Source organism: Tyto alba, unplaced genomic scaffold (assembly GCF_018691265.1).
Source record: "Tyto alba isolate M040663 unplaced genomic scaffold, T.alba_DEE_v4.0 Super-Scaffold_28, whole genome shotgun sequence".
Lineage (NCBI taxonomy): Eukaryota > Metazoa > Chordata > Aves > Strigiformes > Tytonidae > Tyto > Tyto alba.
Genome location: NW_024881302.1, coordinates 9,772,643 through 9,799,922, shown reverse-complemented (window position 1 = coordinate 9,799,922; position 27,280 = coordinate 9,772,643). Strand labels below are relative to the sequence as shown.

The 27,280-nt window shown below is 42.3% G+C and overlaps 2 protein-coding genes across 7 annotated transcripts in view; one reads left to right on the top strand and one right to left on the bottom strand.

The window, feature by feature from the left end:
* Window positions 1–124: 124 nt before the first annotated feature.
* Window positions 125–17,129, bottom strand: TMC7 (transmembrane channel like 7). Its single transcript, XM_042798838.1, has 16 exons — window positions 16,862–17,129; window positions 16,374–16,620; window positions 13,572–13,720; window positions 13,055–13,222; window positions 12,790–12,875; window positions 12,112–12,257; window positions 11,384–11,531; window positions 9,155–9,325; window positions 7,555–7,712; window positions 6,511–6,628; window positions 5,891–5,988; window positions 5,374–5,557; window positions 4,420–4,550; window positions 3,999–4,154; window positions 2,457–2,535; window positions 125–1,301 (listed from the first exon to the last, which is right to left on the bottom strand). Exons 1-16 carry the CDS (start codon window positions 16,944–16,946, stop codon window positions 1,242–1,244), a joined length of 2,184 nt encoding a protein of 727 aa, XP_042654772.1. The 5' UTR covers window positions 16,947–17,129; the 3' UTR covers window positions 125–1,241.
* TMC5 (transmembrane channel like 5) overlaps window positions 16,627–27,280 on the top strand; it is a 31,689-nt gene continuing 21,035 nt past the window's right edge. For 3 of the 6 annotated variants that reach the window (XM_042798833.1, XM_042798837.1, XM_042798832.1), the window contains exons 1-2: window positions 16,627–16,729; window positions 19,104–19,251. The gene's annotated coding sequence lies outside the window, so the exon portion shown is untranslated. Of the gene's footprint in view, window positions 16,730–17,211; window positions 17,302–18,027; window positions 18,121–19,103; window positions 19,252–21,055; window positions 21,119–21,180; window positions 21,201–27,280 lie in introns of those variants that run through there. The other 3 variants (XM_032983728.2, XM_042798835.1, XM_042798836.1) reach the window with 3 other exon arrangements.

Here is a 27,280-nt window from a genome sequence, read left to right as displayed (position 1 = left end):
GGGTCCGGGCCCCGGCAGGTGCGCGAGCTCCCGGCCCGCCCCCTCACAGGCAAAGCAAATTATTTTGCTTTTGCCTTTTTTTTTTTTTTAACTACAACGTCTGATGATCTTAACAACCCAAACCTTTAGTGAACGCTCATTTATTTAAAATAAAACCAGAAAGGATTCCAAAACGTTATATAAAAAGAATAGTGTCTCATACAATTAACTAGCAGTATGCTACTGGAAAATTTCAAGTAATAAACACCATTCTGTACAGAAAATCCTTAAGCACAACCTTTAAATAAAGGAAACAGTATACTGTCTACTTAGAATTACTGTTCCCTCTCAGTCACACAGCTCCATCATTTCATTTAAGCGAGAAGAAACAAAATTAAAGGGTTTCAGAATGCTGTATTTCCAAACTATAACTCTCAAATATTCACATTTTAGAACAAAGAGAACAGTAGTCAAGGTGTCTGTACAAGAATAAAACACAAGTAATGCCCTAACATTTAAAAAAAGGAAAAAAAGGCTACTGCACAGTAGTGAGGTCGATACCCAGGCAATAGCTTTCCCTGCAACAGATGTACACCGTTCAGTGACCTGACTGGTGGTCTCTTCCTATTCCCAGTGTTTATTCAGAACTCTTTTTATCAGCTTGTTTACTCAGCCATTTTGTGAAGTTATGCAGTGTTCAACTGCACTTGATATTTCACAGCAAAATAAACATCAAAGTACCTTCTCTAAAAATATTTAGAAAACTGATTTCAAACCCATGCCATATTTTCCTCTCCTATGTACTATTTCTAAATACTGACATATATCTCTCTTGGTTTGGTTTTGAAAGAGAAGTGAGTTGGAAACATGTAAAACCACACCTTTTCGCCTCCCTCCCGATTCTTAAAGCGTAATTTGTAAAAACAGTACAAAGTCTTTAAACAGAGTTTCAGTTCTGATCATATTTTACCCCAAATCCCTGAAAAAACAGGGACCTAAACTCCTACAACCCTGAAATTGCAGCAGCAGTGCAGCATCCTACCATATAAATTTTTGAACAGGTCTAACAGTATAAATTAACCAAATTTCCAGTCTTGGAAACTTTGAGGCCCACTAGCATACACAAGACTAAGATCATAACATCCATTACACGGACCACAGTGCCAGGGTGCTCAGTTTTTAGGTGCTGCATATGCTTCTGCTCTTTATCTAGTGGTTCTGCAAGTTTCAGGAAGTCAAGCTCTTGTGGCTTTTCATGGTTTTCAAGGATGTCTCTGAGCTTCTGTTATCTTTTTAATTAGGAACAACTTGTCACAACCCACCTGCAAAGACAGAACAAAAAGTATACTCTAGATGAACAGAAGTAGTACAAGTTAACTATGAACAGCTCATTTCTTTATTAGAAATAAATAGGTGCACTCACCACACTGTACTCTAATTAGTGGCTCCCAGAACCCTCTGAACTGCCTGAATAATTTTAAGTTTACTGTAGTCTTGACTTCATTTATCTCATGTGAGGTTACATATTAACAGTTCTGTGCTGAGCCTAGTAAAAGCATCTCAACACCTAAAAACTTAAAACCATACTTCCAAGAAGCCTAACAACAGTGAATGAAAATAAAAAGCATGCAAGAATTTTCAGAATTCCTTGCTGACTTGGAAACCCCTGAAAAATCAGTAAGGCTTTTGCTCCTAAATTCCTTACTCTTCAAAAATCTCTTGCCTGCAGAGTGTTTTTCTAACGATGGGTCATTAAATGCCATATCTAAAAGCAGCACACACCAAGAAACGGGCTACTTCCCAAGAAAGTGAGAAGTCTTACTAGTGAGGCCAAGTTCTGGCCAGAGCAGAGTCTGACAGACCACAGTATATGTATGCTGTCAAACATGGCAGCAGCTTTTGATGGCCACAAAGCAGCATATCTGCACTGGCACCATTCTCCAAAGGACTAGTTAGTGGTGACTTGCTCCACTGAGTACCTCTTGCACGCAGTGCTGGGACCTGAACAACCTGATGCAGTAGAAACACAGGCCTGCAGGGAAGGGTAGGGAGATGGGTGCCTGTTTGTGAGACTGGAGGAGGAAGAGGTGAGGGTTGGGTAAGATGGTGGAGGGGACAGGAAGCACAAGATTCAGGTTCTTGTTTGGCCATAAAAAGCCATGCAGACAGGCAGATTTAAGCAAGACAACAGATGAAGAACAAGGACACCACTTCTCACAGGCATATCTCATGCACATGTGTTGTCTGATATAACCAGACCTCACTGCAGTTGCAGCTGATACATAAGAAAACCAACTACATTGAGAAATACTATAGCGCTTCAGTTATTTTTCCTGTGTAATTTGTAAAACATTCTTCACTGCCTGTGCAAACACCAAGTACTCAGAAGACTATGAAAACTGTTATTCCTCTGCATGCCCAATTACTGTCACAATGAAGGAAACTTCAGGAGTACAGAAAAGTGGATTAAATCTTACCGTAACCAGTTGTTCCCTCAGCTGCTCAACCACTTGTTTGTGTGCTCTAGCCAAGGCAATAAAATACAACATGATGAGGCTGCAAACAACAAACCAACATTGTATGTTATTGCAAAACAGAATTAATCAGAAAATGGCTGTTATGGGCTAGAGGAATTGTCAGTTTGTGCATTTGCTTTGGATGAGAAGCTGCCGGAGGTAAAAAAAAAAAAAAAAAAAAAAAAATCAATATACAGCTAGGGTAGGTTGGGCATAGCTCTGCTCAAAAGCATCCGCTGAAATACTTGTGCTGCCAGCGGGCAGGGACAGAGTGCTAAGGGACACAGAGGCACAGCCACCTTCAGATGTTCTGACAGATGTTCTGCGTTCTGACAGCTGTTTAGACTGTCAGTTCCTGCCCTGCTCAAAGTGTACATGTTGAGGGGTTGCTCCTCAGAAATTAAATTTAATGAGGTTTTACTGCAGTAGCTCTTTGCTCCCACTGGGATTTCTAACTATGGTGAGCAGCCAGAGATCAGTATTGCAGCCATTCCTTATAGCACATATTCCAGATGTAATCTGTGACCCAGGTTATCTGCAGTGCATTACATGATGAAGAGCAGCAGCAAGAACTAGAATGGCACAGATGCCTATATAAATCATGTATTTTCTTTTCCATATAAGTAGTTGGGTAGCAGTTCAAGTCATCCTCTACCTCTTACACAGGCTTTATGATAAAGGAAAAAAAAATGAAAAGAACAAACCAAACCAAACCAACAAAAAGGACTTGATATTTCCTCTGTATACAATAACAGGTTCCATTGAGGAGAACACATAAATGTGTTATGGATGAAAAGGCTGGGTGGAGTCTAGAATAAAATGCATGATTTCTCAGGCATCTAAGTTGTAGAAGATATGGGGTAACAAGGCTCCAAGATCTGAAAAAAGTTGGGTTAAATTGAAATGCAAGAAATTACACTTAAACATAAGGAAAAAACCCCAACTTTTTACTCCAAGTGACCAAACACTGGAACAGATTACCCAGAGAGGTTGTGGAGTCTGCATCTTGAGATATTCAAAACCTAACCGGACATGGTTCCCAAGCACCTGCTCTACTTGACCCTATTTTGAAAGGAGGGTTGGATTAGATGATCTCTACAGGTAACTTTCAACCTTAACAGTTCCGTGATTCTGTATTGAATTTTATCTTACAGAATGACTGTTTTGAGGGTTTTGTTTGTTGTTGTTTTTTAGGGTTTTTAAACCAATGTTTATAGATAGGATTTGTGATCAAATGGCTTACAATACTGATTTGCAGAATGATTCATAGTTAATACTTTCAAGAAAGACAAGTGTGGGATATCGGACATGCAAGAGAAAATGGAATAAAGCTAATGAGTGTGAACACACAGGCAAAGACTTATGAGCTGAGGATTCATATGGGCTTTGATGCTTTTGACTGCAGATGGAGAATCTGGTCTAATAGTTGTTCGGTATCAGTTCAGTAGGGAAGGAAATGAACCATGCAGCTGCATGACTGAATCAGGTCTCCATGTTACTCACCAAATGACCATAAAAAAAGGCACTGCAAAGGCTTCTGATGCTATGACATAAAGGACCTGCTGCAGACCTGTCGGAAACTCAAGTATTGTAGCTGGAACAACTGCCCATGAAGTGTTAAAACTCCTGAATGGCCCACATGCCTTGGAGGAGGGGATACTGCCAAAGAAGAAAACCAGAAAGGAGATGCTACACCAAAATGTAAAGATAAAATAAACCAACACAAGCCCAGCACTATTTTGATGATGGGGTGAAAGTGCTCTTTGTCTTTAAAACTGTAATTTTGTTTATATGAACTAAGCTATAATTTATTATACACTATGTATTTTATTCCAATTTATCATTCCAAATTGTGTGCCTGTTTGTAGGGAACTGACAACCTTAGAACAAATGTCAACTTCATAGAAGTTAAACTGTCACTTACTGTGCTATGCTGATTCCCAAAGGAATAAAAGCCAAGACGAGCCCAATCAACAGCACCACCAAGAAGAAAAAATTGGAACTTGATGCTCTGATAGGCCTAGCTGCAGGTTTACATGTGTGTATCAAACTGATCTGAAGAGGGAAAGTGAGCAAAACTGTTACCAGTACATCTAAATACATACATCCAAGTATACTTTCTCCACCAACTGAATTCTTCATTCTCAAACATGCTACCAGCTACCACATAACCATTCTTCTGTTGATGTACACGGACTGAAAAGGGCTAAGACAAGAACGCTTTGCATTTTGATATAAGTCAATGTCTCCTATTTTGAGTAAGAATTTGATCCAGAGGGCTCCATACACTTGCAGAGAGTCAACTGACATAGTGATCTGGTGTATGATCAATGGCACAGCCACATTGTTCTGTCACATCTCCACTGGATATACCCCCTCTGATAAGAACTAAAGTATCAGTAAGAATTTGACGTACATACGTTTAGACACACGTATGACTGTGTGGTCATAAAGCAAAGCTTCTGATATGCAGAAATCACATCCTGAATATTCAACCCAGCCTGGACTTTCCACTTTGCTTCCAAATTGTTAGCAGCCTGGCAAAATTTTGTCTGAGTTCTAAGCTGTGTTGCTAGTAAATAGACTATTGCAGAAAAGCATTATAAACTAGCTTTATTACATAAACAAATTTTATTAACAAAATAACTGAAGAGATAGTTATTAAAATGTTGGTTTGCTTGATTTCAAAGCAAAATTCCACCTTCTCTTAAAAGCAAAAAACCTACAGAAAATTGAATGCCATTACCTCATTTTCCAGTACACCGCATCCTTGGGTGTTTCTAGGGTTTTTTCTTTGTTTTAAATTGATTGCATACCTATATTAGAAAACCCACAGAGATGTGATCAATTCTGTTTGTTTACCACACACCTTCATTACCTTTTTAATGTAAAAGATGATGAAGTATTTTATAGTTGCTACTGCAGGGAGAAGTGGTGAAAAGAAGGTTCCAATCCAGCAGATAGTCTGCCCATAAATGATTTCCAGGACATTGTCAGAAATTCCAAATTCCTGCAATCCACACCACTGAACTGGCTTGCAAGAGCAATGAGTAACCAAAAGCCTAAAACCAAAGAATACCATTAGTTCTAAATTGAAGTTACAAAGCTTAGCTGAATTCTAACACATTTGGAGTGCACTGATATTTAGCATTTAATTATTAGACAACATAACAGGAAAACGTCTGAAGGAAAAAAAAAAAAAAAAAAAGACTCAAATATCAAAAACTACACAGCCACCTGAAGAGCAAACAAGTGCTCAAACCACCAGAAATATGTTTATGTTTTATTTTAAAACTGGTAATCTGGTGAGAAATATGGGGAATTAATAACAGAAAAAAGAAAATGTGTTTCATATGTCATTTGCAAAAGTATGCTCAAAAGGCAGAGATACTTACTTTCTAGGAAAGTCCACAAACACAGTCACGGCAAGAATTATAATAAAATCAAATATCATCAGTTTATACATTTCTTGCCCAACTTCAGATTCCCAGCACTATAAAAACAAGTCAGGAAAAACAAGATTAGGAGTCTAAATAACAAGTGAAAAATAAGTCTGTCAGTCACTAAAGCAACAAACATCTCAGTGAACACCATAAAGTTCAAACTCTATTAACAGTAATTTCTAAAATATTTAGGTGTTTCAGAGCTTCCATGCCAAGCTTTTTATTTGTTTGTTTTGTTGGGTTTTGTTTGGCTTTGGCTGGTTGGTGTTTTTGAGGAAAGACCATTTGCTGTCTCCAAAACAGAGCTACCTCAAACAATCCTCATGATAGTCAGAAAGTCTATGCTAAACGATAATCTGCCACCAGACTAATTCTAATCAGAGTTTTAGACAAACAAAAGATATAAATAAGAACTGTACTGGTTTCCACTGAGCAGGAAGAATCAGCACCGGGTATAACATGAACAGCAACCCTAGGTCTGATTCTAAACACCTGCAGACGAGCAAGTCTCATGGAAAACAAATCTCTATTCACAAGTTCATATGATTAAAGACCAAGATAAATCTGCTTACAGGATAGAGTTCGTAATTGTATCCACAAGCCTTACACATGTCGGTGGCACAGTAGGAGATCTGACTCCACAGTGAGAACAAGAGAACACCGATATTGGCCAATCGCACAAAGACACACCTGGAAGAAAGGCAAAATCCAATTCCAAACTTGCTGAAAAAGAACCATTCTAACACCTGGCTCAACTTGCACAGGAGTCCAAGGAAGGCTTGAAATACAAAAGGGTTGTACAGAGCTTTAATGGAACAGCCAGCTAGATAATAAACACATTTCCTTCCTCAGTAGTAAATTAAATCGCTTTTCACCTTCCCTGCTTTAGGCTACAGTCCCTTGTTTCTTTTCTCAGTATTGTTCCTAGATCATCCACTTCAGTTGTAGACCTTGATGCCACAACAGGCTGTGATTCTCTCAAGTACAGCTTGAGAGGCCAGGTGACATCTCTATGTGTAGCATTTCCCTCTCAGGCGGCTTCAGGCCTTCAGAGGCATGTAGCCAAATCAGAAATACAAAGCACAGGGTCTTGCAGAGTTCAGGTGTGTCAAACTAGATCTTACTGCTTTAAGCAGCCAAATGCCAAGTCTTAATGCTCTCACACTGAAGTATCCTTTAGCTCAAAACTTTTTACTTCTGCTTTGAGCAAAGCTGTGCTTCAGTCACTGCTGTACACACAGATTTTTTCTTTCAAGGGACTGTTGCACACAAAGTGGTGTGAATCCACAACTCTGCAGCCACCACTTCTTCACTGACTATTTATTCAGATTGTTGAAGATGTCCAGATTACACAGCTAAATGGGAGTGAGAGAAAAACTTGGACACTAAAATGACTGCACTGTACTGTCATCAAAACAGGAGATTGTTTCCAGACTTAAAAATTAAGTTTCCAACTAAATGCAAGTCAAACAATGCCTGCTTGGCTTCCAGTGTCCAGGGCCTCCAGAGCAGAGAGTCCAACCTCTCTGACTCCTGATTTTCAATGTTTACAACACTTATAACCTACCAAGAACAAGCTGTTGAAACATCCAAGGCCACAATAAAAATGTCTTTACCTCATGAGTGTCAGCCTGATTTCAAAGGCTGGTGAATAATCTTCAAATCTGATCAGAAATGAGAAGATCTGAGGAGCAATGAAGTTGGCCAATGTGATCACCATGGAAGGCAAATACTGCACTAAGAGATTAGCCTGGAAGTTCATATTGTTGACCTCCTGTACAAGAAGAGATGAAAGAAAGATAATACTCAGAGAAACACACCTTCCTGACATAGTGCTCCCTCCAGCTACCCACCAGCCTCTCTCATCCAGGATTCAGGTAACATCTTTTACTCTGTCTTCATACTCTACCTATATTTGGAACTACAAACCTGACCACTGCTATCTCTGCAGTCTGCCGCCACACACCCTTGCTTTCTCCCACTCTCTTCACCAGTAACTCCCTCCACCTCCAGGTATGAGTATTTTTTTTTTGACTTCCCCAAAGCTTCTGTTTGAAGAGGCTCATCTCACCAAGGCTTGTGTCTGACCGTGCTGTCTAACCCAGCACTAAGGCTACCAGCTTGTACACCTATGTCAAAGTGCAGACACTTTTCAAGTTATTTTCACTGGTGCCAAGCAGCTCCCCTGACTTTCCTACCATCTTAACAAGGTCCTCTACCTACTCATTTAGGCAAGGTGAAGATACCAACCCTTATACATAAAGCCCAGAGCAGGTGAAGCTGCTTTTTGAGTTGTTCAGTGTTGTGCTATCCTCTTTCTCTGTCCTCAAACAATACCTCTGACACAAACACTTCTTTAGTCCCCATTTCCTACTTCTCTCTCTGCAATCTTGACAGTTTACAGAAGTTAGGTCCACCATGAAGACAACTTTCCTCATACAGAGCCAGTATCCATCAGATCACCAATGAGCAGAGGGAAGAGAAAATGTGTGGTCTCCATTCACATCAGGCTAATTTAGCCCTGGAGTCCTACAGAGAAGTCAATTATTGCTGCAAAACTGTTGAAACTGTTGTCTGTTCTTGTTGCTCTGCTTCTGAACAACTCTTCCCATTCACTTGTCCTGCCAGAGGTGAACAACCCCAGCCAACCCAATTCTTTCCACTGCTGATGCAAGAACCTTCTCTTCTGCAAAGTGCTCTGTGTTCAAAGCCTTCCTGTTTCCCCACACAGCTGTAACTCAAGACACAATACAGATCATAATCTTTACTCTCCCCTTCCCTCACGGTTTATTTTTGCAGTTGAGCAGTGAACCAGATCAAGAAACCAATCACAACAACGTTTGTTTTAACCAGATCAGTTCCCCCAGCTAGCTCACTGCTCAGACACACAAGCACTTGTACTAGCAGATCACAGTGAGGTAAGAACAGTTACACAGGAAGGAAAGTGAAGGCTGCTTTTCTTGTCAGCTGCATTAGCTCCAAGGAACACAGCACTGAAACCTCTGCGAAGGGAGGCATCACTGGGTTTTTTTTGCATACGGTTCTTGATCTTCCTTGGTCTCTCCTACTAAAAAAATTCTAGGTCTCTAGAAAGCATTTTCAGATCCCTTGCATGAAAGGTGCTATATTAAGATACTTGACGCTTTTACAATAGTTCCTCTTGCTGTAATCACCAGCCCCAACTGAATCTGTCCCAACATCATCTCTGATACTTACATTGGAGTTTTCTTGAGAGAAGACAGTTGCTCTATAAATAGAGTAAAAACATCCTGATAAAACTGCAATGACAATTATATTTATAAATATCCTCAGAGAGTAGATGCGTAGCTTTTCTTTCATTGTCCTGTCAGCTATTTTTCGCCTCAGTCTTTCTTCCTCCAAGTCTGTCTACAAACAAAAGAAAAAGGATGTATAGTTTTCTAGTGCAGCATACAACACCTGACACCATGTCTTTTACCTCTGGGACGTTGTCCTGGTTTCAGATGGGATAGAGCTAATTATTTTTTTCCTTCTTAGTAGCTAGAACAGTGTTGTGTTTTGGATTCAGCATGGGATTTGATATGAGAAGAATGTTGATAACGTACTGATGTTTTCAGTTGTTGCTAAGAAATCAGGGACTTTTCAACTTCCCATATCTTGCTGGTACACAGGTACACAAAAAGCTGGGAGGGGGCATAGCCAAAGCCATGGACCCAAGCTGGCCAATTAAATATTCCATATCATATAATATCATGCTCAGTATATAGATAAGGGCTGATCAGGAACCTCAGTCTCATTTCTGGGATCAGGATTTCAGGATTCTCTCTTCTCAGGGTTTGCTAGCTGGGAACAGGCTGGGCATCGGTTAGTGGGTGGTAAGCAATCACACTGTGCATTACTTGTTTGTATTTTCTATTATTACTATCATTATTATTTTAATTTTACTTCAATTATTAAATTGTTTTTATCTCAACCTACCCTTACCCCTCTAATTCTCTCCCCCACTCCCCAGGGTGGGAGAGGGTGAGCAAGAGGCTGTATGGGGTTTGGCTGTCGACTCGGTTTAAACCACAACAGATATGCAAATCCATAGTCAGCTCTAGGAGGGTCACTCTACCACCTGCTCAAGCACACTGAACTGAGAGTGCCTTTTCATTGACACGAACAGGCCCATCCAGGAGTGGAAGCCCCTGTGTACTCAGTCTCCTCTGGCTGAGGGCCCTGTAGCCAAAGACAAGTGTCTCATAATCCTTTTATCTCTACTATATCAGCAACGCATCTCCTTGAGGACAGAAAGACAAGTTGCCTGTTTATCATGAGAGCCTAATCTCAGATAGCTTGGTACTAAACTCTAAAATGGGTAAATCAGCCCACTCATCTCCTTACTTCTGCAGGTAAGTAACCAGTCCTCACCACTACGGCTGGAATTCCCTTCTACTCTTTGTAAAGGAAAATTAGGGGATGGCACAGAAAGAAAGTACAGTCTTGAGCAGCTTGACACATTAACTTGGTATGTTACACTTTAGCTGATGTGAAAATACAGTATCGTCTGTGAAGGCAATTTAACCAGAGAAAACTCACAGAATAGCCAGTTATTTTCTGCGGATTTATTTGCATGAAACAGTAATATTTAGGGGCAAGTTTTTCTAAGGTGTGAGTTCTAGAGGCAAAAGGTAAGCAAAGGAGACTCTGGTTATATGATGAAAAAAGATGACTGAACTTTACTAGAGCAGAAAGCAACTCATTGTAATTTGTGAAATCTGTAATTACTGCTTTGTGGTTTGAAGTGGAAGTATCTTTTCAAAGGCAATTTTCACTTCACAGATCTCTGCTTCCAGCGTACAGAAAGCAAAAAGAAGGTACTAGTTTCACCAAAAAAGCCTTTCAGACTCTCTTTTCAGAGAACTTTATGATTTGGGAAATCTACTAGCTGCATCAGCATTTTCTATGTGCATGAGTTTCCAAGACACCTAGTGAAAAGCTTTCAGTATCTTACTGCAACAATGCTCTCAAATTGTCTGAAGAATACAATCTGAATTTTATTCCTCCCCAAACTACTGCCTACCACATTGCTGACTTATAACCCAGTACACTCAAACTAATTCCCAACAGTATGAGGGTTTCGCCCACAGCTGGGATAGCTTTTCCTGTTGGAATATGCTGAGACCAACACAGGAAGCAGGACTGGAGTGTGAGGAAGAGGCAGATAAGACAAGCAGCTAACAGGTTGGCTTCAGTCCCCAGTGGATGGGGGTAGGGCTGTCAACCTCCATACCAATCCTTCTCACGTTGCACCACAACCCTAGCTACCTAGAAATCATGCAATAGGATGTGGGTTGCTGTGCCGCTAATATAAACTACTTCAGTCCTTATCCTTATTCCATTATCTGCAGAATTATACACCTCTCTCTTTTAGCCATCTAAACTATATGAAACCGTAACCACAGAAAAATGGAAGTTACTCACCTGGAGCTCATACTGCAAGCTGCGATGTTTTAGCTGTGCTGCATTTGGATCTGTAATGCCGAAGTCCCAGCCTGCAAAGACTTTATTACAGTAACTCTGAAATTGATCACTGCCATGCACCAAGTTCTGCCTAAATCCTTTTCCAGACCTAGAGAAAAATGCAACTTTACTTCATTCATGAAAAGACATTACTTTATCCACAGAAAACAAAACAAAAAACCACACCTCGAGCAAACTGGCTTATCAAAGACTAAATGACTCCCTGCTACGAGCAGTCACATTTTCTTTATATCAGCAAGTCTCCGGGAAGCTTTCAGTGTGAGGTTCTGCAGCAACCAAAATCAGCTGAAGCCATGACTGATACAGATTACTTCCCTCTGCACTCAGCCCACAGTCATACCTTCTCACCTCAGCCAGGGCTTCTCTGATTCTGCAAGAGCTGTCTTAGGAAACTGAGGTGATAAAAAAAAATCAACCAAAAAACCCAAAAGAAAATCCTCCAGCAACTACTGTATAGTTGAAGATCTTTTTTTTATATGTATGCATACATATGGAAAACTAATACTTCAAATTTATTTATTTTTATTTTATTTTGCTGGCTCAGTTTCCCAAACACAGACAAAAGCTACTGTGGCACTGTTCTAGAATGCAGCATGTTCCCTAAAAGCAAGAATGCAATGTAAACTGTGCAACAGGTAGCAGTAAGTAAACTATACCAACATCTTTACCTTGTTATTATCCAGAGGAGACTTAATGCAAGGTAGGCGAATGTAGACAGCAGATATGCTAGTGACAAGTCGTACTTCAAGACACCGAGCCATACAGCATCTATTGTGTAATAGCCATAAAACAAACTTGTCACTTCAAGGAACCCCTGTGAAAACATAAAGTTTAAATAGAATTCGTAACAGTAGTAGAAACAGCCCAGTTAAATCCAACCTGGTATTAAGCAATCATTTTTTAAATTTAAAATTACTATGGGGCCCCCAGCAAGCTACAACAGTCTGTAGCTTCTAAATACTGCCATTGTCTCTACCAAACTGTAATGCAGACACTACATGCTTAAAACCCCTCCCCTCTCCAATCAAAGAGCCCTATGACAAGGACACCGAGACCCTACACAGACAGCACAATAAGCAGTGTGCTCCAGAGTACGTAACGTTCAGCAGCTGGGGCAAAGAGGCGCAGGCTGCAGCACGTGGCCAACAAGGCCTTGTGGACACTCAGTAGCCAAGTTTGAAAACTCATCTTCTCACAGATAATAAAGGCTAATTTTACCCCGGTGATCCATATGCCTTATAATTTTTCAAAATTATCAAAGTTTCATTCCTCAAGTAAAATTTTTTCACATTTTACATGTTGTGCAAGACACAGAAACTTAATTAAAAAAAAATATAATCACTTACAGTGCCACTGAGCAAATCTTTGAGGTAAGTATAGAAGTAAACAAGTCCCTTATTACCACTAGGTATATAAACTGTGCAGTGAGGCTCTGTCAAAAGAAAGGCAGGAAAAGTCACTCGAATGGTAATACCCATTGAACTGCAAGATCAAGTTAATTCAAGCATGGCAAGTTCTTATAAAAAAAGCATTTCTTTGTCCTGGGAGGTGGAGGAGAAGCTGAAAGGGAAAATCTTACAAACAACAGCAGTACACAGAGAAAATGTTTACCTATGTTCTGTGGAGGAATTTTAGCAAAGCTACTGTTGAACATTCCATATTTAGAAATGATGCTGGGAAGGGTAACAAAACTGAACATCAGGATAAAAATTAGAAAATTCAGCAGAACCAGAAAACGCAGGAAGGAGAAGTAGGACTGGATGCCAGTACCAAATTTCCCTGGGAATAGAAGAAACATGTGCCAATAATTAAGATGATAAAATTATTGAAAACATAGAATGAGATTATCATTTCAGTTACACTGAGTTAACTGATAAAACATTACTAAAGCTAGTTTTAACTACTGCAGGCTTTCAGCAATGTAACTAAAATGGAAATGTGACTGTTTAATAATTTTCTCCAGTATAGTTCCTTCTAACCCATCACGGATTTTAAATCAGCAATAATAAAGGAAGCAGGAAACTTCTTAAACGTACACAGTTATATCTGAAACTATGCTCACACACATAGAACTACCCATAACAGAAGCAACTTGAAAGAGGAGAAGTTTACAGAAGACAGTAAATACCTTCTATGCTGTGAATATCATGTCGCCAAAGCTCCAGATAAGATAACAAGTCCTTGACTTCATTGAGGACTTTTTTCAATGATTTTCTGCTAGCTCTTCTCCACTGCTTCCATCCAGATAAATATGTTATATCAGCCTGCTGACAGTCCCTAAGAATCAAGAAATACAGTTACTGAGGACAAGAAATACTTTTTCACTACATGTTACAGGGCCTAGCACAACTCAGCATGCTCGCAGTCTTCAGAGGGATAGCACGGTGCCAAAGTTGGAGTAACACAGACTAGCTGTCCCCATCTGTTTCTCCTGATAACTGCGACATCAAGTTAATTCACAGAAAGCAAGTCCTCTCACAGAAAACACTTGCCTCTCTTGGAGATAAAGAAATATGCAATTGACAGTAGTACACCACAGAAAAAATAGACAGCTGAACTCCCCAGTGGGATCTCAGGGCAGTTGCCATTAATGATTTCATATTTACAAATAGCCAGAAAAGGAAGAGAAGATTCTTTCCTAAAAACTTCTGACCAGAGCATCTTCACCAAGAGGCTCTTCAAAAATTTCTCTAAAATATTTTGCTTTCCTCTTTTAATGTTATAAATGCAGATGTTCGAAACAGAAAATTATTATTTTGTAGAAAATTCACAGATCTCGAGATCAGAATGAAATGTCAGAAGATGTTGGGGGAAAAAAAAGCAAAAACCATATAGAGTGCGCTAAAGAGGCTTAAATATTTCATTTGGATTTTATAACTTTTGTGTCACATTCCAGTATATAACAGAAAACAAATGTTATTAAAATGAATCATTTTAATATATCAGTTTTTATACCATTTTGAAAAAATCTCTGGAAAGTGCCAACTCAATTAATTTGTCAACATGTGTGGGGGTGTACTGTTCTAATAAGCTGCAAACAAACATCAAGGATGTGCCACAAACTGTCTAGAATTTTTAATCACGTCTCACTTATAGATTTTCATACTATATTCATACATTTGCATTTTTAAAATTGCTGCATGGTCAGTGACAAAATCAAGGTGAATTCTGAGTGACTCAGAGTTTGCATTTCATTTTTTAAGAAACCTTAAAAACAGACAAAACTTCCCAGAAACATAGCTTGAAGGTTGACTTGTATGCTGCAAACCCTGTTCCAGCCTCCGATGTCACTGAAGAAGGGCAGCAGTCAAGTAGCCATGAGAATACCATGCTAGAGTAGAAGCTAAAGGTTTCAATTTTACAAGACTTTGTACAAAACTCTATTTAAGTGCCTAAGTGACTCACTGCCATGCCATGCCACACTGCCATGTATGCTGTATGTTGACAAAGCTTCCACACCTTCTCAGCTGAAAGTAGAATTAGCATTTCAGCAGGAAGCCGAATTACACTCTATAAGCAACAATTAAACAGGCAGCAGATGACCTCATCTTTAAGTGAAAATACAGATACTCTCAAAAGATTTCATTTTGTGGGAACTACAGGCTGCAGCATGTAGTGTTTTAAACAGACACTTTGGAGAACTATCTGGCCCGTGTTTGGTCTGCATTTTAAATAGAGGCGTGGGCTGCATATTCATCTGTGTTACAGAAGTTGAATGTTCAGCTTTCAGGACATTTGTATCAAGCATTTTGTGTTGGCAGCTGCTGCACAATACATACAAATTACTGATCTGTACAAGTGCCAAGAAGCCCCACCAGAATCTCAGCATGAAAATGTGTAAACAAGTGTGGGACAACCCAACTCCGTTCCTAACACGCACTGTGGCCAAAGGACTGCAGTTCCTTTTTCTTGAAGAACTGAGCTTTAAGATACCCAACTTGAAATAAAAATTCTGTGTATTGAGCACCTTCCTTAACCATGACCTGTTCCTTGTATAAAGGATGCAGGGTTAAACACAACGCCAAGGTCAGGCTGTAATCCGTTTCCCACTGCTCTTGCAAACGAGTAACTCTTGCCCTCTGTGGAGCACCAGACATTAAATGTACTTTCACCTCTCTCCTGGTTCATAACCACAACTACAAGGTACCTGATTTAAAGTTGCAGCCGTTCCCTGACAATGTAAAAACACATACTGTATCCTATCTCCTCAAAGGAGCTTTCAGCATAGCGGTAAAACCCGAGACAACAAATAGAAATACAGGCAGGGCAAAGCATGCTCTTTGCAATCCTCTCCCTGCTGGGGGTTACCACAAGAGGGGCAGGAACTGCTTACAGCTCACAGCAAAGAGCAATTTTAAAAGGAATATAGAATAATAAAAAAAAATAGTCCTAGAAAGCTTCTTTCCACGTGTATTGAGCCACACCAGAGAGAGTACAATGTGTTTTGGAAGAACTGCTGAGAAGCCTCAAACAACACTTGCATAGCAGAAAGCGGCTGCTGGTAACTGATAACCCACAGTGAACTTTAACAGCACAACACCCCGAGGCGAAAAAAAAAAAAAAAAAAAAAAAAAAAAAAAAAAAGGAAGCCAGTGAGAAACGTGTTTAACTGCTGCATGTAATTCCCAGGTTTGACTCATTTCTTCCAATTCAACCTATTCCTCCCCCCCCCCCCGGTTAGCTACTCCCTCATGACAGCCAGGAGCACCCGGCCACATTCCCGCAGCTGGAGGTGCCACTGGGAGCCTGCCACGTTTTGGCATGAGTACCTGGGCAACTTCTTGCCAACATGCTAGAGGATGAAACAGATACCAATGAGCCCAATTCTGCTTCAGCCTTCCATCTCACCTGTGTTGTGTTTAGGAAAAGGTAATTAAACAAAAAAAAATTAAAAATAAAAAAAAAAAAAACAAAACGTGTTAAGATTAACCTTAATCTCCTCTTCTCCGCGATACACACGGGGTGTTCTCTTATAGGGCGAGTAGTCAGTTCGCCTCCCTCTTGCTCCAGCCCCAGGGCCTGTGCAGCGCGGAGCCCCGCGGAGCCCCGCGCAGCCGCCCGCCGCTCCTGGGTGCCCCCGGCGGCCCCGCGGCACCTCAGCGCCGACTGGTAGCTGGGCAGCTCCTGCAGGAAGCTCACAGGTGTGGCGCCGCGCGTCTCCTCGGGGAGAAAGACCTCTGCGAGAGGGAGGAAGCACAGGGGCTGTGGAGTGGGGTTCGTCACAACATGGCAGCCGGCCGGCAGCCCCCACGGCCGCTCCCCCGGGACCCCGCCGCGCTGAGGGAGGTGAGGCGGGCGCAGCACCGCTCCCTTCCCTCCGTCCCTCCCTCCCGCCGCCACCTGCCAAAGGCGCCCGCCGGTGGGTGCTCCCTCCCTGCAGCGCTCGGTGATCGGTACCCGCCTCCCCCGCGCCCTTACCGCTGCTGCCCGGCGGCTCCGCGGCCGCCCCGAGCCCGCTCATGTCTGCGCGGGGGAAGCGGCGCTCCCCCGTCGGCGCTGCCATTTCCGGGCGTTACGGAGCCGGCGGAGCTGTGGGGCGGCTGCCGGCGGGGAGCCGCGGCCGCCGGCGGGGCTGGGGCTGGGGCTGGGCTCCCCGCTGGGGCCGCCTTCCCGGGGCGCCTCGCCGGCAGTCGCCCTCCACCTCAGCCGGCGGGCGGCGCAGCGGCCGGGGCCGCGCTCGCCCCTCAGGCGGGTCCGGCGGCGGGGTGTCGGCCCCTCCCCCGGGGGGGCACGGCTGGCCCCGCCTCGGCGCGGGCTTCTGGGGGCCGCGGCGTGCGGCGCCTCGCGGGGAGGGGCTGGGGCGCTCCCTACTGCACCGTATCTTAGTCCTGGATCCCCTTCCTCCATGGCATCGCTTTGTATCCTTGGACTCGTAGATTTAAAATAAGAGGTTCATGTTTGGGGATATCAGAGCCTTCCTGTTCTTCTTGTCCTGGGCTTTCTTTAAAAATACCGTGAAGAAAGGCAGCAGGGTGTAAATGCTACGAGCAGACCACCCTCTCGGTTTGCATGAGGCAAGGCCCAAGCACCCCATGTGCAGGGCGGTGGGGTGCTTGGACTGCTGGGCGTTTCTCACAGACGTTTGGCTTAGAAACAGGCTTTGTTTCGGTGTCTTCAGTTACTATTAAATGTCCATGCTGGTGTTGGGTGCTATAAAAACTTCCTACAAACTCTGATATTTGGTCAACTCCCGTTAGGTTGCAGGCCCAAACTTCCTACCTTTTTCTGAGTGAGTGGATCCAGTGACATTGGCTGCAGTGGAAACAACACAGCTTTACCCTTGAATGTGAAAACAGTATGAAATGAAACGTTGCGTGGATCTCTTTTTTTCCATCTGACAGGGTGTTTTTTGTGCTAAGTTGTAGTAAACACCCCTGAGACACACTTCTTGGAATAATTCTTGCCTTTAGTGTGAAAATATCAGCATGCGTGCTGAAATGGAAAATGAAATCTCCAGTAGTTTCAACAGTATTACATGGCGGGGGGGGGGGGGGGAAGCATTTATAGCATTTTTTTACTTTGTTCTACCGGTAGTTAAATCGCTAAACAGATTTTTCTGAATGTTCCTCATCTACTTGCTGCAGTACTTTTAAAAATAAGTCATCACTAGGTTTCAGAATGCTGAATCAGACATAAATGAGTATATTTCTTCTCTCAGCTGTGTGTTAGCATCTCAGGTACGTGATTTTCAAATTGCTTTATTGTTAATAAGAATCTATGTGGATAATCAGTTTTCATAATCAAACCATAAAATGTTATTGAAACAAATGTAAGTTCTCTAAGTAATTTAGAGGTACGTGTTTATGATCAGTAAGTTGATGTATTACTGGCAGAGGAGAAGGATATCTTAAGGGAATTGTGAAGTACAGACACATGGAATTAAAGCTCAGGAAGTTCCTTATTGCACTCCAGCATGATTTTTCCCAGGTGGGATTTTTTGTATAGCAAAGGCTGATGCTGCATGACTGTCTGCTGCCCTTCTGAGAGGCTGGGCTGTACCTCAGCTTGAGAGCATGCAGGATCGGCCTGTTTGTAACAGAGCTGGAGACCTCAGTGAAGCCCACTTACACAGGTGATTTTGTTTCCTTGGTTGAGTGTCACATTTAATGGGCTTCATTTAAACAACTTCTAGCTGATCATTCCTGAAAATTCAGGAGATGGAAGTTGAAACCCCTCGGTAGCGTTCCTGAAAAATCATTTAGTATTGTTCAATGTTCATGCTAAGCGTGTGATTCATATGCCAGATAGGAATGTGTATTGCACCACCAGAGCCGAAGTACCAACTTTTATTGGTCCCTCAAAGCCAACCAAGCATGGGCCATCTTTGTGTTTGGCTGTGAACATAGAGCAGGGCCAGTTCTGCCTTAAATATGAATATTTATGGTGTAAGACTTCTCTAGGGGGTATCATCTGGGGTGTCGGTTTTGCTTTTTATTTATGTTCCTTTTCTTACCACTAAGAATACAAAGAAGAAAGGTAATACACTTGCTGATTAATTAGACTCTGAAACTCCATGTACTGGAAAAGTATTGGGTTAATGACCCCGTGAGAACAAATTTAAATAAAGATTGGAGGAATTGAAACAAGATTGACTTCCACAGGAATTCTGTGAGAACATTTTCAATTTTTTTTTTTTTTTTTTTTTTTTTTTCTTTCTCAGTTGGGAAAGCTTTCGAGACACTTGGAAACGTTTCAATGAATTTTATGGATCACAGCAATCCCAAGTGGGAAAACAGGAAGACAGGCATGCTGAGGAGGAGAAAATGGATGGTTCTGCCAGAGCCTGACAGTCACATTCAAGGAGTGCGGTAGGTTCCTCTCGTGCATTTTTTGTCCAAGGTACCATATTGGCAAAAGCAGCAGTTTGCAGTCTGTGCTGAGCATGGAAGCCAGTGCCATATACTGGTTCCCGTGATGCTGGAGATCTGTTGCATTTAGTAACACCATGCATTTCCAGAACACTTTTTTATTTTGTATGGTTCCTCTTCGCCATGCCACAGCTCCAAAACGCTTCTAAACATTCAGGGAGGTTTTGAGTGATTGTTTTGATTCTGGGTTATCTTGCGTTTGACTACCCCTGTGCTTTGACCTGTGGCATATGCAGTGTGCAGGCAGCTCCTGGATCAGTACAAGAGATCTGCAGACAAGTCCTCTGCAGTCATGCCAGGAATGTTGCTTTGGGCAAAACATAATCTTCAAGTAGCATTAGGAAACTTCACTTAAATGCATGTTGAACGCGTCTGGTACAGGATAGACATGTTTTACCCAGTTTAGGAGCTGGAAAAGCACTAGTCATTTGGTAAAAGTGATCCTCAGCCATTACAACAGCACAGCTTTTGAACACAGCGTGGATTGATTTGTTACTAGTTCCACACTGGCTAGGGAGAGTACCTTCAAGCCAAAGGTTGACAGGGGTGTTTTTAATTCATTTGGTGTTTAATCTTTCTGATCAGAGAAGTTACTTAGGAATAGATACTGTTAAAATGTGTGTGTTTCTGGGGAGATAAAATATGCCAAAATGGTGTAACAAAACGTATTTAACGCAAAAGTGGCTGGGGTTCTATAATTCTGTACAGTATCAGTAAAAAGGGAAAAAAGTAATGGGCAGACCACAGGTCTGGGACAGCAGAGTCAGTCTTGTCCTTACCTTGTTTCTGTTTTCACCAGTACCTGTCCAGGTGGTGGCTGTTGGGTCCCACCATTGTGTTTGAGGATGCTTCTCTGTTCAGATGACAGCATTAGCCTTTGGGAAGGGCACTGGGCACCAGCCTGGCAGTGACTGTTATGTGCTGGGGTATCCCTCAGTCCAGCTGCTATAGAGTAGTTAAAGTAACAGAGGCATCTCAGCTGAGCTGCTTTGGGACAGAAATTTCCACAAGAGGCACCACCCCAGTGCTTCATTGGCTTCTCTGCATTGCACCCCGCTGGTGCTCAGCTGGAGCTTTGGCCAGCCCATACCTTTGCCCGTGTCTGCTTGAAATGAAAAAGGTAGTGAGAGGAGGAAGACAAGAAAAATCAGTCTCTCAGTGTCACACTAAATGAGAAGTAGTTCCTTCTGGTCCCTACGGAATACAGGAAGACAAGGCTGGTATTGAATTCGCCATCCAGCAGCTGCTAATTACTGCCTGTATTAGCATGAACTATTTTTTTTTTTCACCCCTAGATGAGCCTTCCTATAATACAGGTAAAAATGTGTGAGGTCAAGATTGTTCTTTGCTCTACAAATGATTAATCCAGGGATAAAGGTAACATACTGTGTCTGAAAACCATTTCTGTCTGTCCTTTTGTTACGGTGTTGTGGCGATCCATGCCAAAAGCAAAGCATGTTTAAACTCATGGAGGGTCGGAGACTGTCTTGCAGATGAAACTGCAACGGAGCAACGTGTTCTATAGCGTGTAACACGAGGAGGACTTTTTGTTGTTTTCCTTTCCCTCTCTGAGCAGCAGGAGCTTAAGCTCCCCCGTTCCGGGGGGCGCAGTGAGTGCACAGCCCGTTCAGGGGGAAGCAAAGCAAAGCGAAGCGGGCGGCCGCGGCGGCACCCCCCATCGGGGCTGGAGGCGGCCTCGGCGCACCGGGAGGAGCCTCCACCGCCGGGGCGGGGTGCCGGTTCCCGGGCGGACGCCGAGGCACCCGGCGAGCCGGGGCCGGGCAGCCCTCTCCCGGCGGGCAGGCAGGTAAGGGACCGGGGCCAGGCGGCGGCGGAATCCGGGGCTGCCCCCGCGCCCTCGCCGCTGCGGCTCTTCCATTTCGGCAGCGGTGGGTAGGGTCGGGGTCGCCGGGGGCTGGAGCGCGCCGGGCTCCGAGCAGGGTCTGCACCAGCTCTCGGACGATGTGGGGTTGGAAGGTGGTGTTGGCGTGCAGCTGGCCTGGGGGAGTCACCCGAACTGCCTGGCGGGCGGCTGCAGCTTAGTAATGCTCGCGGTTAGTGACGACTGTTAGGGCCGGACTGCGTGCATGTGGTCCATCGGGGGTGTGCTTGGTGTCTGCTCTCTGAGAGGTAAATAACCACACAGAGCGGTGCCTTGAGCTTGGCGTTAGCCCTGCTGCATGGCACCTCACAGCTTTATCGCCCCGTTACTCACATAGGAGCTTCTGCTGTTGTCAGCTGGAGGGATTGGTTCCATGGGGAATTAACAGCCACATCCTTCCCTGATGTATTTAGCCAGTGTGCCACACTTCAGCCTGGGAAGTGTTGCAGCCGCCCTGCTGGGATCGGTAGCTTCAGCGTGACATCTGCTTTTGCTTTGGTGTAGGTTGTGTATTGGAGTCTGCTAACTAGTGAATGAGCGTGTCACTGCATTTTCCAAGTATCAGGTTGTGACTTTTGTATGTTACCACAGGTAATGGGAAGCCAGAAGTATTTTTGTATTAAATAGGTGGGAAAAATCTCAGGTTTAAGTATTCATGTTCGTTGTGATTAATCATTCTGTCACTCCTTCAAAACACACAGGCTTACTATTTAAATACTACTCTCTCTTTTACTTCACTCTCAGCATTACTTTTTTTTTTTCCTCTTTATGCCCTAACCTACAAAAGTTGAAACATTTCTATGCAGAAGATTAAATATACATCTAAAAGTGAAATCTTTACATTTACAAGATTTTATTGATGAATCTCTGTCCCTGTTAGTTAAGCAAACCTGCAAGCACTCTGTGGTACTGCATGGGAGCTGTGCTAACTTCTGCTTCCACTCTCGTGTCACTATGGTCTCCTCTGCCAGTCCTGGGACTGACGGCAGCCTGATCCTGCTCTGTGTAGCAGAAGCAGCCAGTCGGTAGCTCTAGAGCCTAGTTCAAGTTGTGATGCTTCAAGTGTGGGTGTCGTGTCAGTCCCTGCCTATGCGACGCAGCCCTGGCATAGGATAAGGAGAGCAGTGGGCTGCCTGAGCTGAGCAGTGTCGTTGAAATGGCAGCTGTTCCGGGCTGATATGTCAATACTCCACCCAAAGCAATGGATTTCAGTTTCTTGGTTTAGGGTTTTTTATTTGTTCTATACCCTTCCCTTTACACACACACGCACCCACCCACCCAGCTAAGCTCATTAGGAGGATTTTTATTCTTGCTATGGAAGTAGTAAAGTGGTGAGGTAGTGTGGTATGGCTGTATGGGCTGATATAACATGAACTAGCACTCTACAGCAGTGTCTCCTTTCACATTTTTTGTGAAAAAGCCTCTGTGACTTGTATAGTCCATAGCTTCTGTATGTTCAGTGTAGAATAGAAGTCTAATGTACTAACATTACATGGCGTTTTAATGTAGCTGCATTTTTTCTGAAAAAAAAAAAAAAAAGTATTTGGTTTGTGTGGAATTTTTTGTCCAACAATTTGAAAACTGCATCTAAGAATTTTGAAGAGTAGGAGAAACGTGTGACGCAACTGGTTCTCTTTCCTTCTGACTGGTTCTCAACCATTTTCTAGCTTCTTAGTTGGTTTGCTAGAATATTTTGAATAGCTATTGTTTTCCCTGAGGGTCATCTTAAATGCTGCTTGTGCAGCTAGTAATGACATGACAATATCCTAACAGGAAGTTAAGCTAGAAATTGCAAACAGAACAATGCCTCTTTTTCAGTTCAGCAGCAAGCCAGTTGTATAAAATGACCATATGTGTAGTTTCTCATAAGCTTTTCCAGTTGAACTTGTGAATGAGACTCCTGTAAGTGATACTGCTCATTAAAGTGTAATTTGGAGGTTGCATTTAAACTAGATAGGTATCCATTGCAAGTTCAGAATAAACAAAGCTTTCTTTTAAGGCAAAATGTTAGAACTGTTATAGTAAACAATATCTTGTGCCTCTAATAGACCTGGTGTGGTAGGCTGCCTTTCCATGGAAAGCAGAAAACTAATTCCAAACAGGTACTCAAAAAGTGCTTTTTTTTTTTTTTTTTTTTTTTTTTTTTTTTGTAACCAGACATTTCCTTCACATACAAGTAACTGGTAATGTTGGTTAATCAACAGACTTTAAAAATGTGTTTTGCAAAGCAAGGTTTAGTCCTAGTATACACAAAGAACAGAATAGTCTGCAGTTTGGAAATTTAGTCACAAGACTGACTTGCACTGATAGGAAGTGATTCTCTCCTCAGCCTTTTTTTCCCTGTAATAATGCGACTATGAGCTAGGTAATGTCTTTCAAGTGTTAGAGAGATAATGCAGAGTTCTGGTCAAGGTTTCTTATTCTTGTTAATCTTTCTGCCCTCTGCCAGGTATACTGTTCTTACTCTTCAGTTCCCTATTTATAATTTTAGTGGTTATATATAGTTGATTGTTCCTCTTTACCCAATGCTCATAGTTCTCCCAATGGATTAAGTTTGCAACTTGTGGTCAGAGTTAAGAAAATAAAAAGCAATACAGCAAAGGAAGAGAGACTTGCTCTCAAAGGGGTCTCTGGGGAAAGGATTAGATAATGCAAAATCACTGTGATGTGTACATCATTCCACAAGAATTGTGATTCCTTAGGGCCTTTTTGGGTGGAGAAGCAGAGATTTGTATGGTAGATTAGGGAGAGTACTATAAATTTCACAAAATTAATATAGTATCTGAACTTTTATCTGCTGCCATTAAGCAAAAACATTGAAGAGTGTGACACACCTTTGCAACAGTTTATGGGACACTAAAATTTAACTATATGTTGTAATGATTTTTTGAATGTTTCAGGAGCATGTTTATAATAAAGGTGTCTGAACTTTGGTGAAGAAGTAGAATTCTGCTTGAGACACTGCAAACACAAAGTAGTCGGTAGTACTCCAAATGGCTTATCTAAGCAGTCACAGGTGATGGAAGGAATTTAACTTGCAAACAAAGTGAACAGGATGAAAATATTAGAGTCTTACTATATTTGGGGGGAAGGGGGAGTAGGAAGAAATTGCAAGAGGAATGTTAAATGGAAAAGACAAGGTAAACAAGAGAGAAGGTGCAAAAAATGGATAAAGAGCAAATAAGGAATAGAGCTCATGATGCTGAGGTAGCTGGAGGCAATGGGAAGAGCCAGCTGAGGACAGGGATAGTTCAGCAGTAGGATGTTCCCTGCATCAGACAGACACTATTCCACCTGCTTCTGCCAGCCTGCCTGGCTACTCTCTGCACCCCACTCTCACCAAGATGGGCTGGGGGACAGGGAGGATGGGATCTGAATTCTGGTAGGTAGCCTTGCACTATAGGACTAGGAAGTACCTTCCTTTGTGAGCTTGAGATCCAACAAGTTGTTGGGAGAGACAGCAGCATTGCAACTGTAATGGGGAGGCTGTCACTTTCCTTTCCATTCCTAGTTTGGTTGTCTGCCCCTTGCCTATGCAGTAGTAAGCAGGTAAGTCTTTAGTGCTACCACATCGCTTGCACTGGGAAGATCTTTTGTAGCAGAGGCACAATTTACATTGCTGAAATTGATCAAAGGTCTAAAATAACAGAGTTGACGTTGGCTCCTGTAATGGACCCTGCTGATAGATAAAAACACAATGGAAGGCCAGTAAGAGGTGGTGTTTGTCAGTGCAGACTGAGTACTTTGGCAATATGCATAAAAGGTAAGTGACTTTCACCTCTGTGTATGAGTCACGCTTGTTTCATAGCTAATATGTCAATTAAAGATCAGGTTTTATTGAGTGTAGTGTTTCATTAGTGTCAATTCACAGGCTCTTTAGATTTTCCGAGAGGCTTTCCTAGTTTGTTGCAGAAGTGTTGAAACTGGTGGGATTGAGATAGTGGAAGAGTAGTGGTCAGTACTGGAACCTAGTTGCTGAAGCAGCATGTAATCCAGTTTTAAATCTGGTCTGTGTCTCACACTCACTTTTGGCTTCCAGCAATCAATCTGATTCTTTTTCAGTATGAAGCTGTGTAGAATGTGTTAAACAGGACAGGGTTTTCATGAATGAAAATAACTTGAGTGACAGTGAAGCAAGCCCTGACAAGTTATACCCTAAAAAACTGGGAGATCCTCATGGAAATAGAGCATATTCAACCTTCTGAAGCAGTTCTGTGAGTTCTAGTCTCTTCGTTCACTGTTGTCAACTATGATGTAGTTCTGGAACTTACTATTTCCATTCCTCTTTGAGACTTGTGTGTAGAATTTACTTTATGTAATCCTTTTTACTGAGGGATTCCAGGTAAAGGACTTGAAGGTCTAAGTGGCTTTCCTGAAACTTGATACCAGGACAAAGTGTTATTATTAGCAAGACATTCATGTTTGATTTGTGTTCTAAATGGGGATTAGTGTCTATAGCAGATAATTGCCTGTATGGGAATGGATGAAACTTACCTGGAATACTTTGTCAAGGCTGCTGGTGTGTGATGTGAAAGCAGTTATATTTCTGGGAAATGATCCAGAAACATGAGTCTGCACTGCTTGGAGCTTCCTATTCTATATCATTACAGTGTGTGTTGAATGATTTAAGCAGAAAGCACCCACTCTCCACCTATTCTGTAACTTACTTACATATTAATGATTATTAAGCCCACTGATCTTAAACAGTTCTGATCTCCGGAGGGAAAACACAAGATTTGTCTAGTTGCTTGCTGAAATCCAAAATGTCATCCAACAAATGGACACCACTTTGCAAAGGGAAGATTTGTCAAGCTCCTGCTTTCTATCTTTCACAAATGACCTCTGTTCTCCAGCTATTTTTTTTCCTTCTGGAAAGCAACTCTTTAAAGGGAAAGCTAAGTCTAAATGTCATATCTTTTCCTAGAGCTATGGTCTACTGCGTCCCATCATTGGTCAAAAAGAAGAAAGAGATGGTTTAGCTTTAGCGTTACCTGCTTTGGGTTCTTTCCAGTGAACTACGACTGGTCAGAAATTTGTAGACTGCCAGTCCATCAAACCCCAAACCAAACTTATGATGTAGACATCTGACTTGATAAGAAGAGCTTCTCACAATCTTTGGGTTTGGGAGGGAGGAAGTGGGTGGATTGGTGTGCTATCTGCATACACCCTTGGCATGCTATGTGTACACCCTTGGCATACCACCTGTACAGCCTGAGCATGTATGCTCATACACACCTCCATCCCCACAGCATTTATGTACTGGGTAGCACAGTAATCCTTGAATGACTACAGCTTCAGTCAAGAAACATTTGGGTTATCCATGTTCACATTCTTGCTCACTCTGAACGCATCAATGTTTGGGTTCTGGTCTTCTCAGGTAGTAAGAGGAAAATCTCTAGCTTTTTCAGGAACAAATGCAAAGACTTGAATTTGCCTCAGTGTGCATGGGGACTTTATTTAAAATCCTTAAAACTTTGGGAGTGGAGCAAAACCAAAGTGGCCTCAGACGCTGGGTTCAGTGTTAGAATGTAAATGTCCTTGTGAATTTTCACAGAAATCCTGGCATAAAGCGCATCTTAAGACTCAAAGGAGATAAAGTGGATAATGATGGAACCAATAAACAGTCTGTCTTGGGTGTATTTGAGTGTCTTAGCAAGCCTTTATGGATATGTCTAGAGGTCTTTAAAATGAGTAAGAGAAAGAAGTGATGGCTGTATTTTTCAGTCAGGCTGATCTGTTTCGTCTGGTTGGTTGCACTTGAGGCTGCCTACCAGCTTGCTTCTGGGCAATGCGGATTCTACACAACCCATACATTTCCATCAAAATATACATTCTATCTACAGTTTGAATGAAGACCAGGCAAGTTGATGAGCTGTTTAGATCTGTGCTCAGCTTTCCAGCTGCAATGCTGGCAGGCTTCCCAGCTTTCTGGATGGCTGAGTCTAAGTGAGATGGGTTCCTGTTCAACTGGGAAACCAGTTGAAAAATAGAAAAATGTAATTTTGCACACCCCTCAAAGAGAATTGTCTGAGAATTTTCTTCCCCTGATAAAGTAATCTTTTCCTCTTCAGCATTTCATTACAGTTT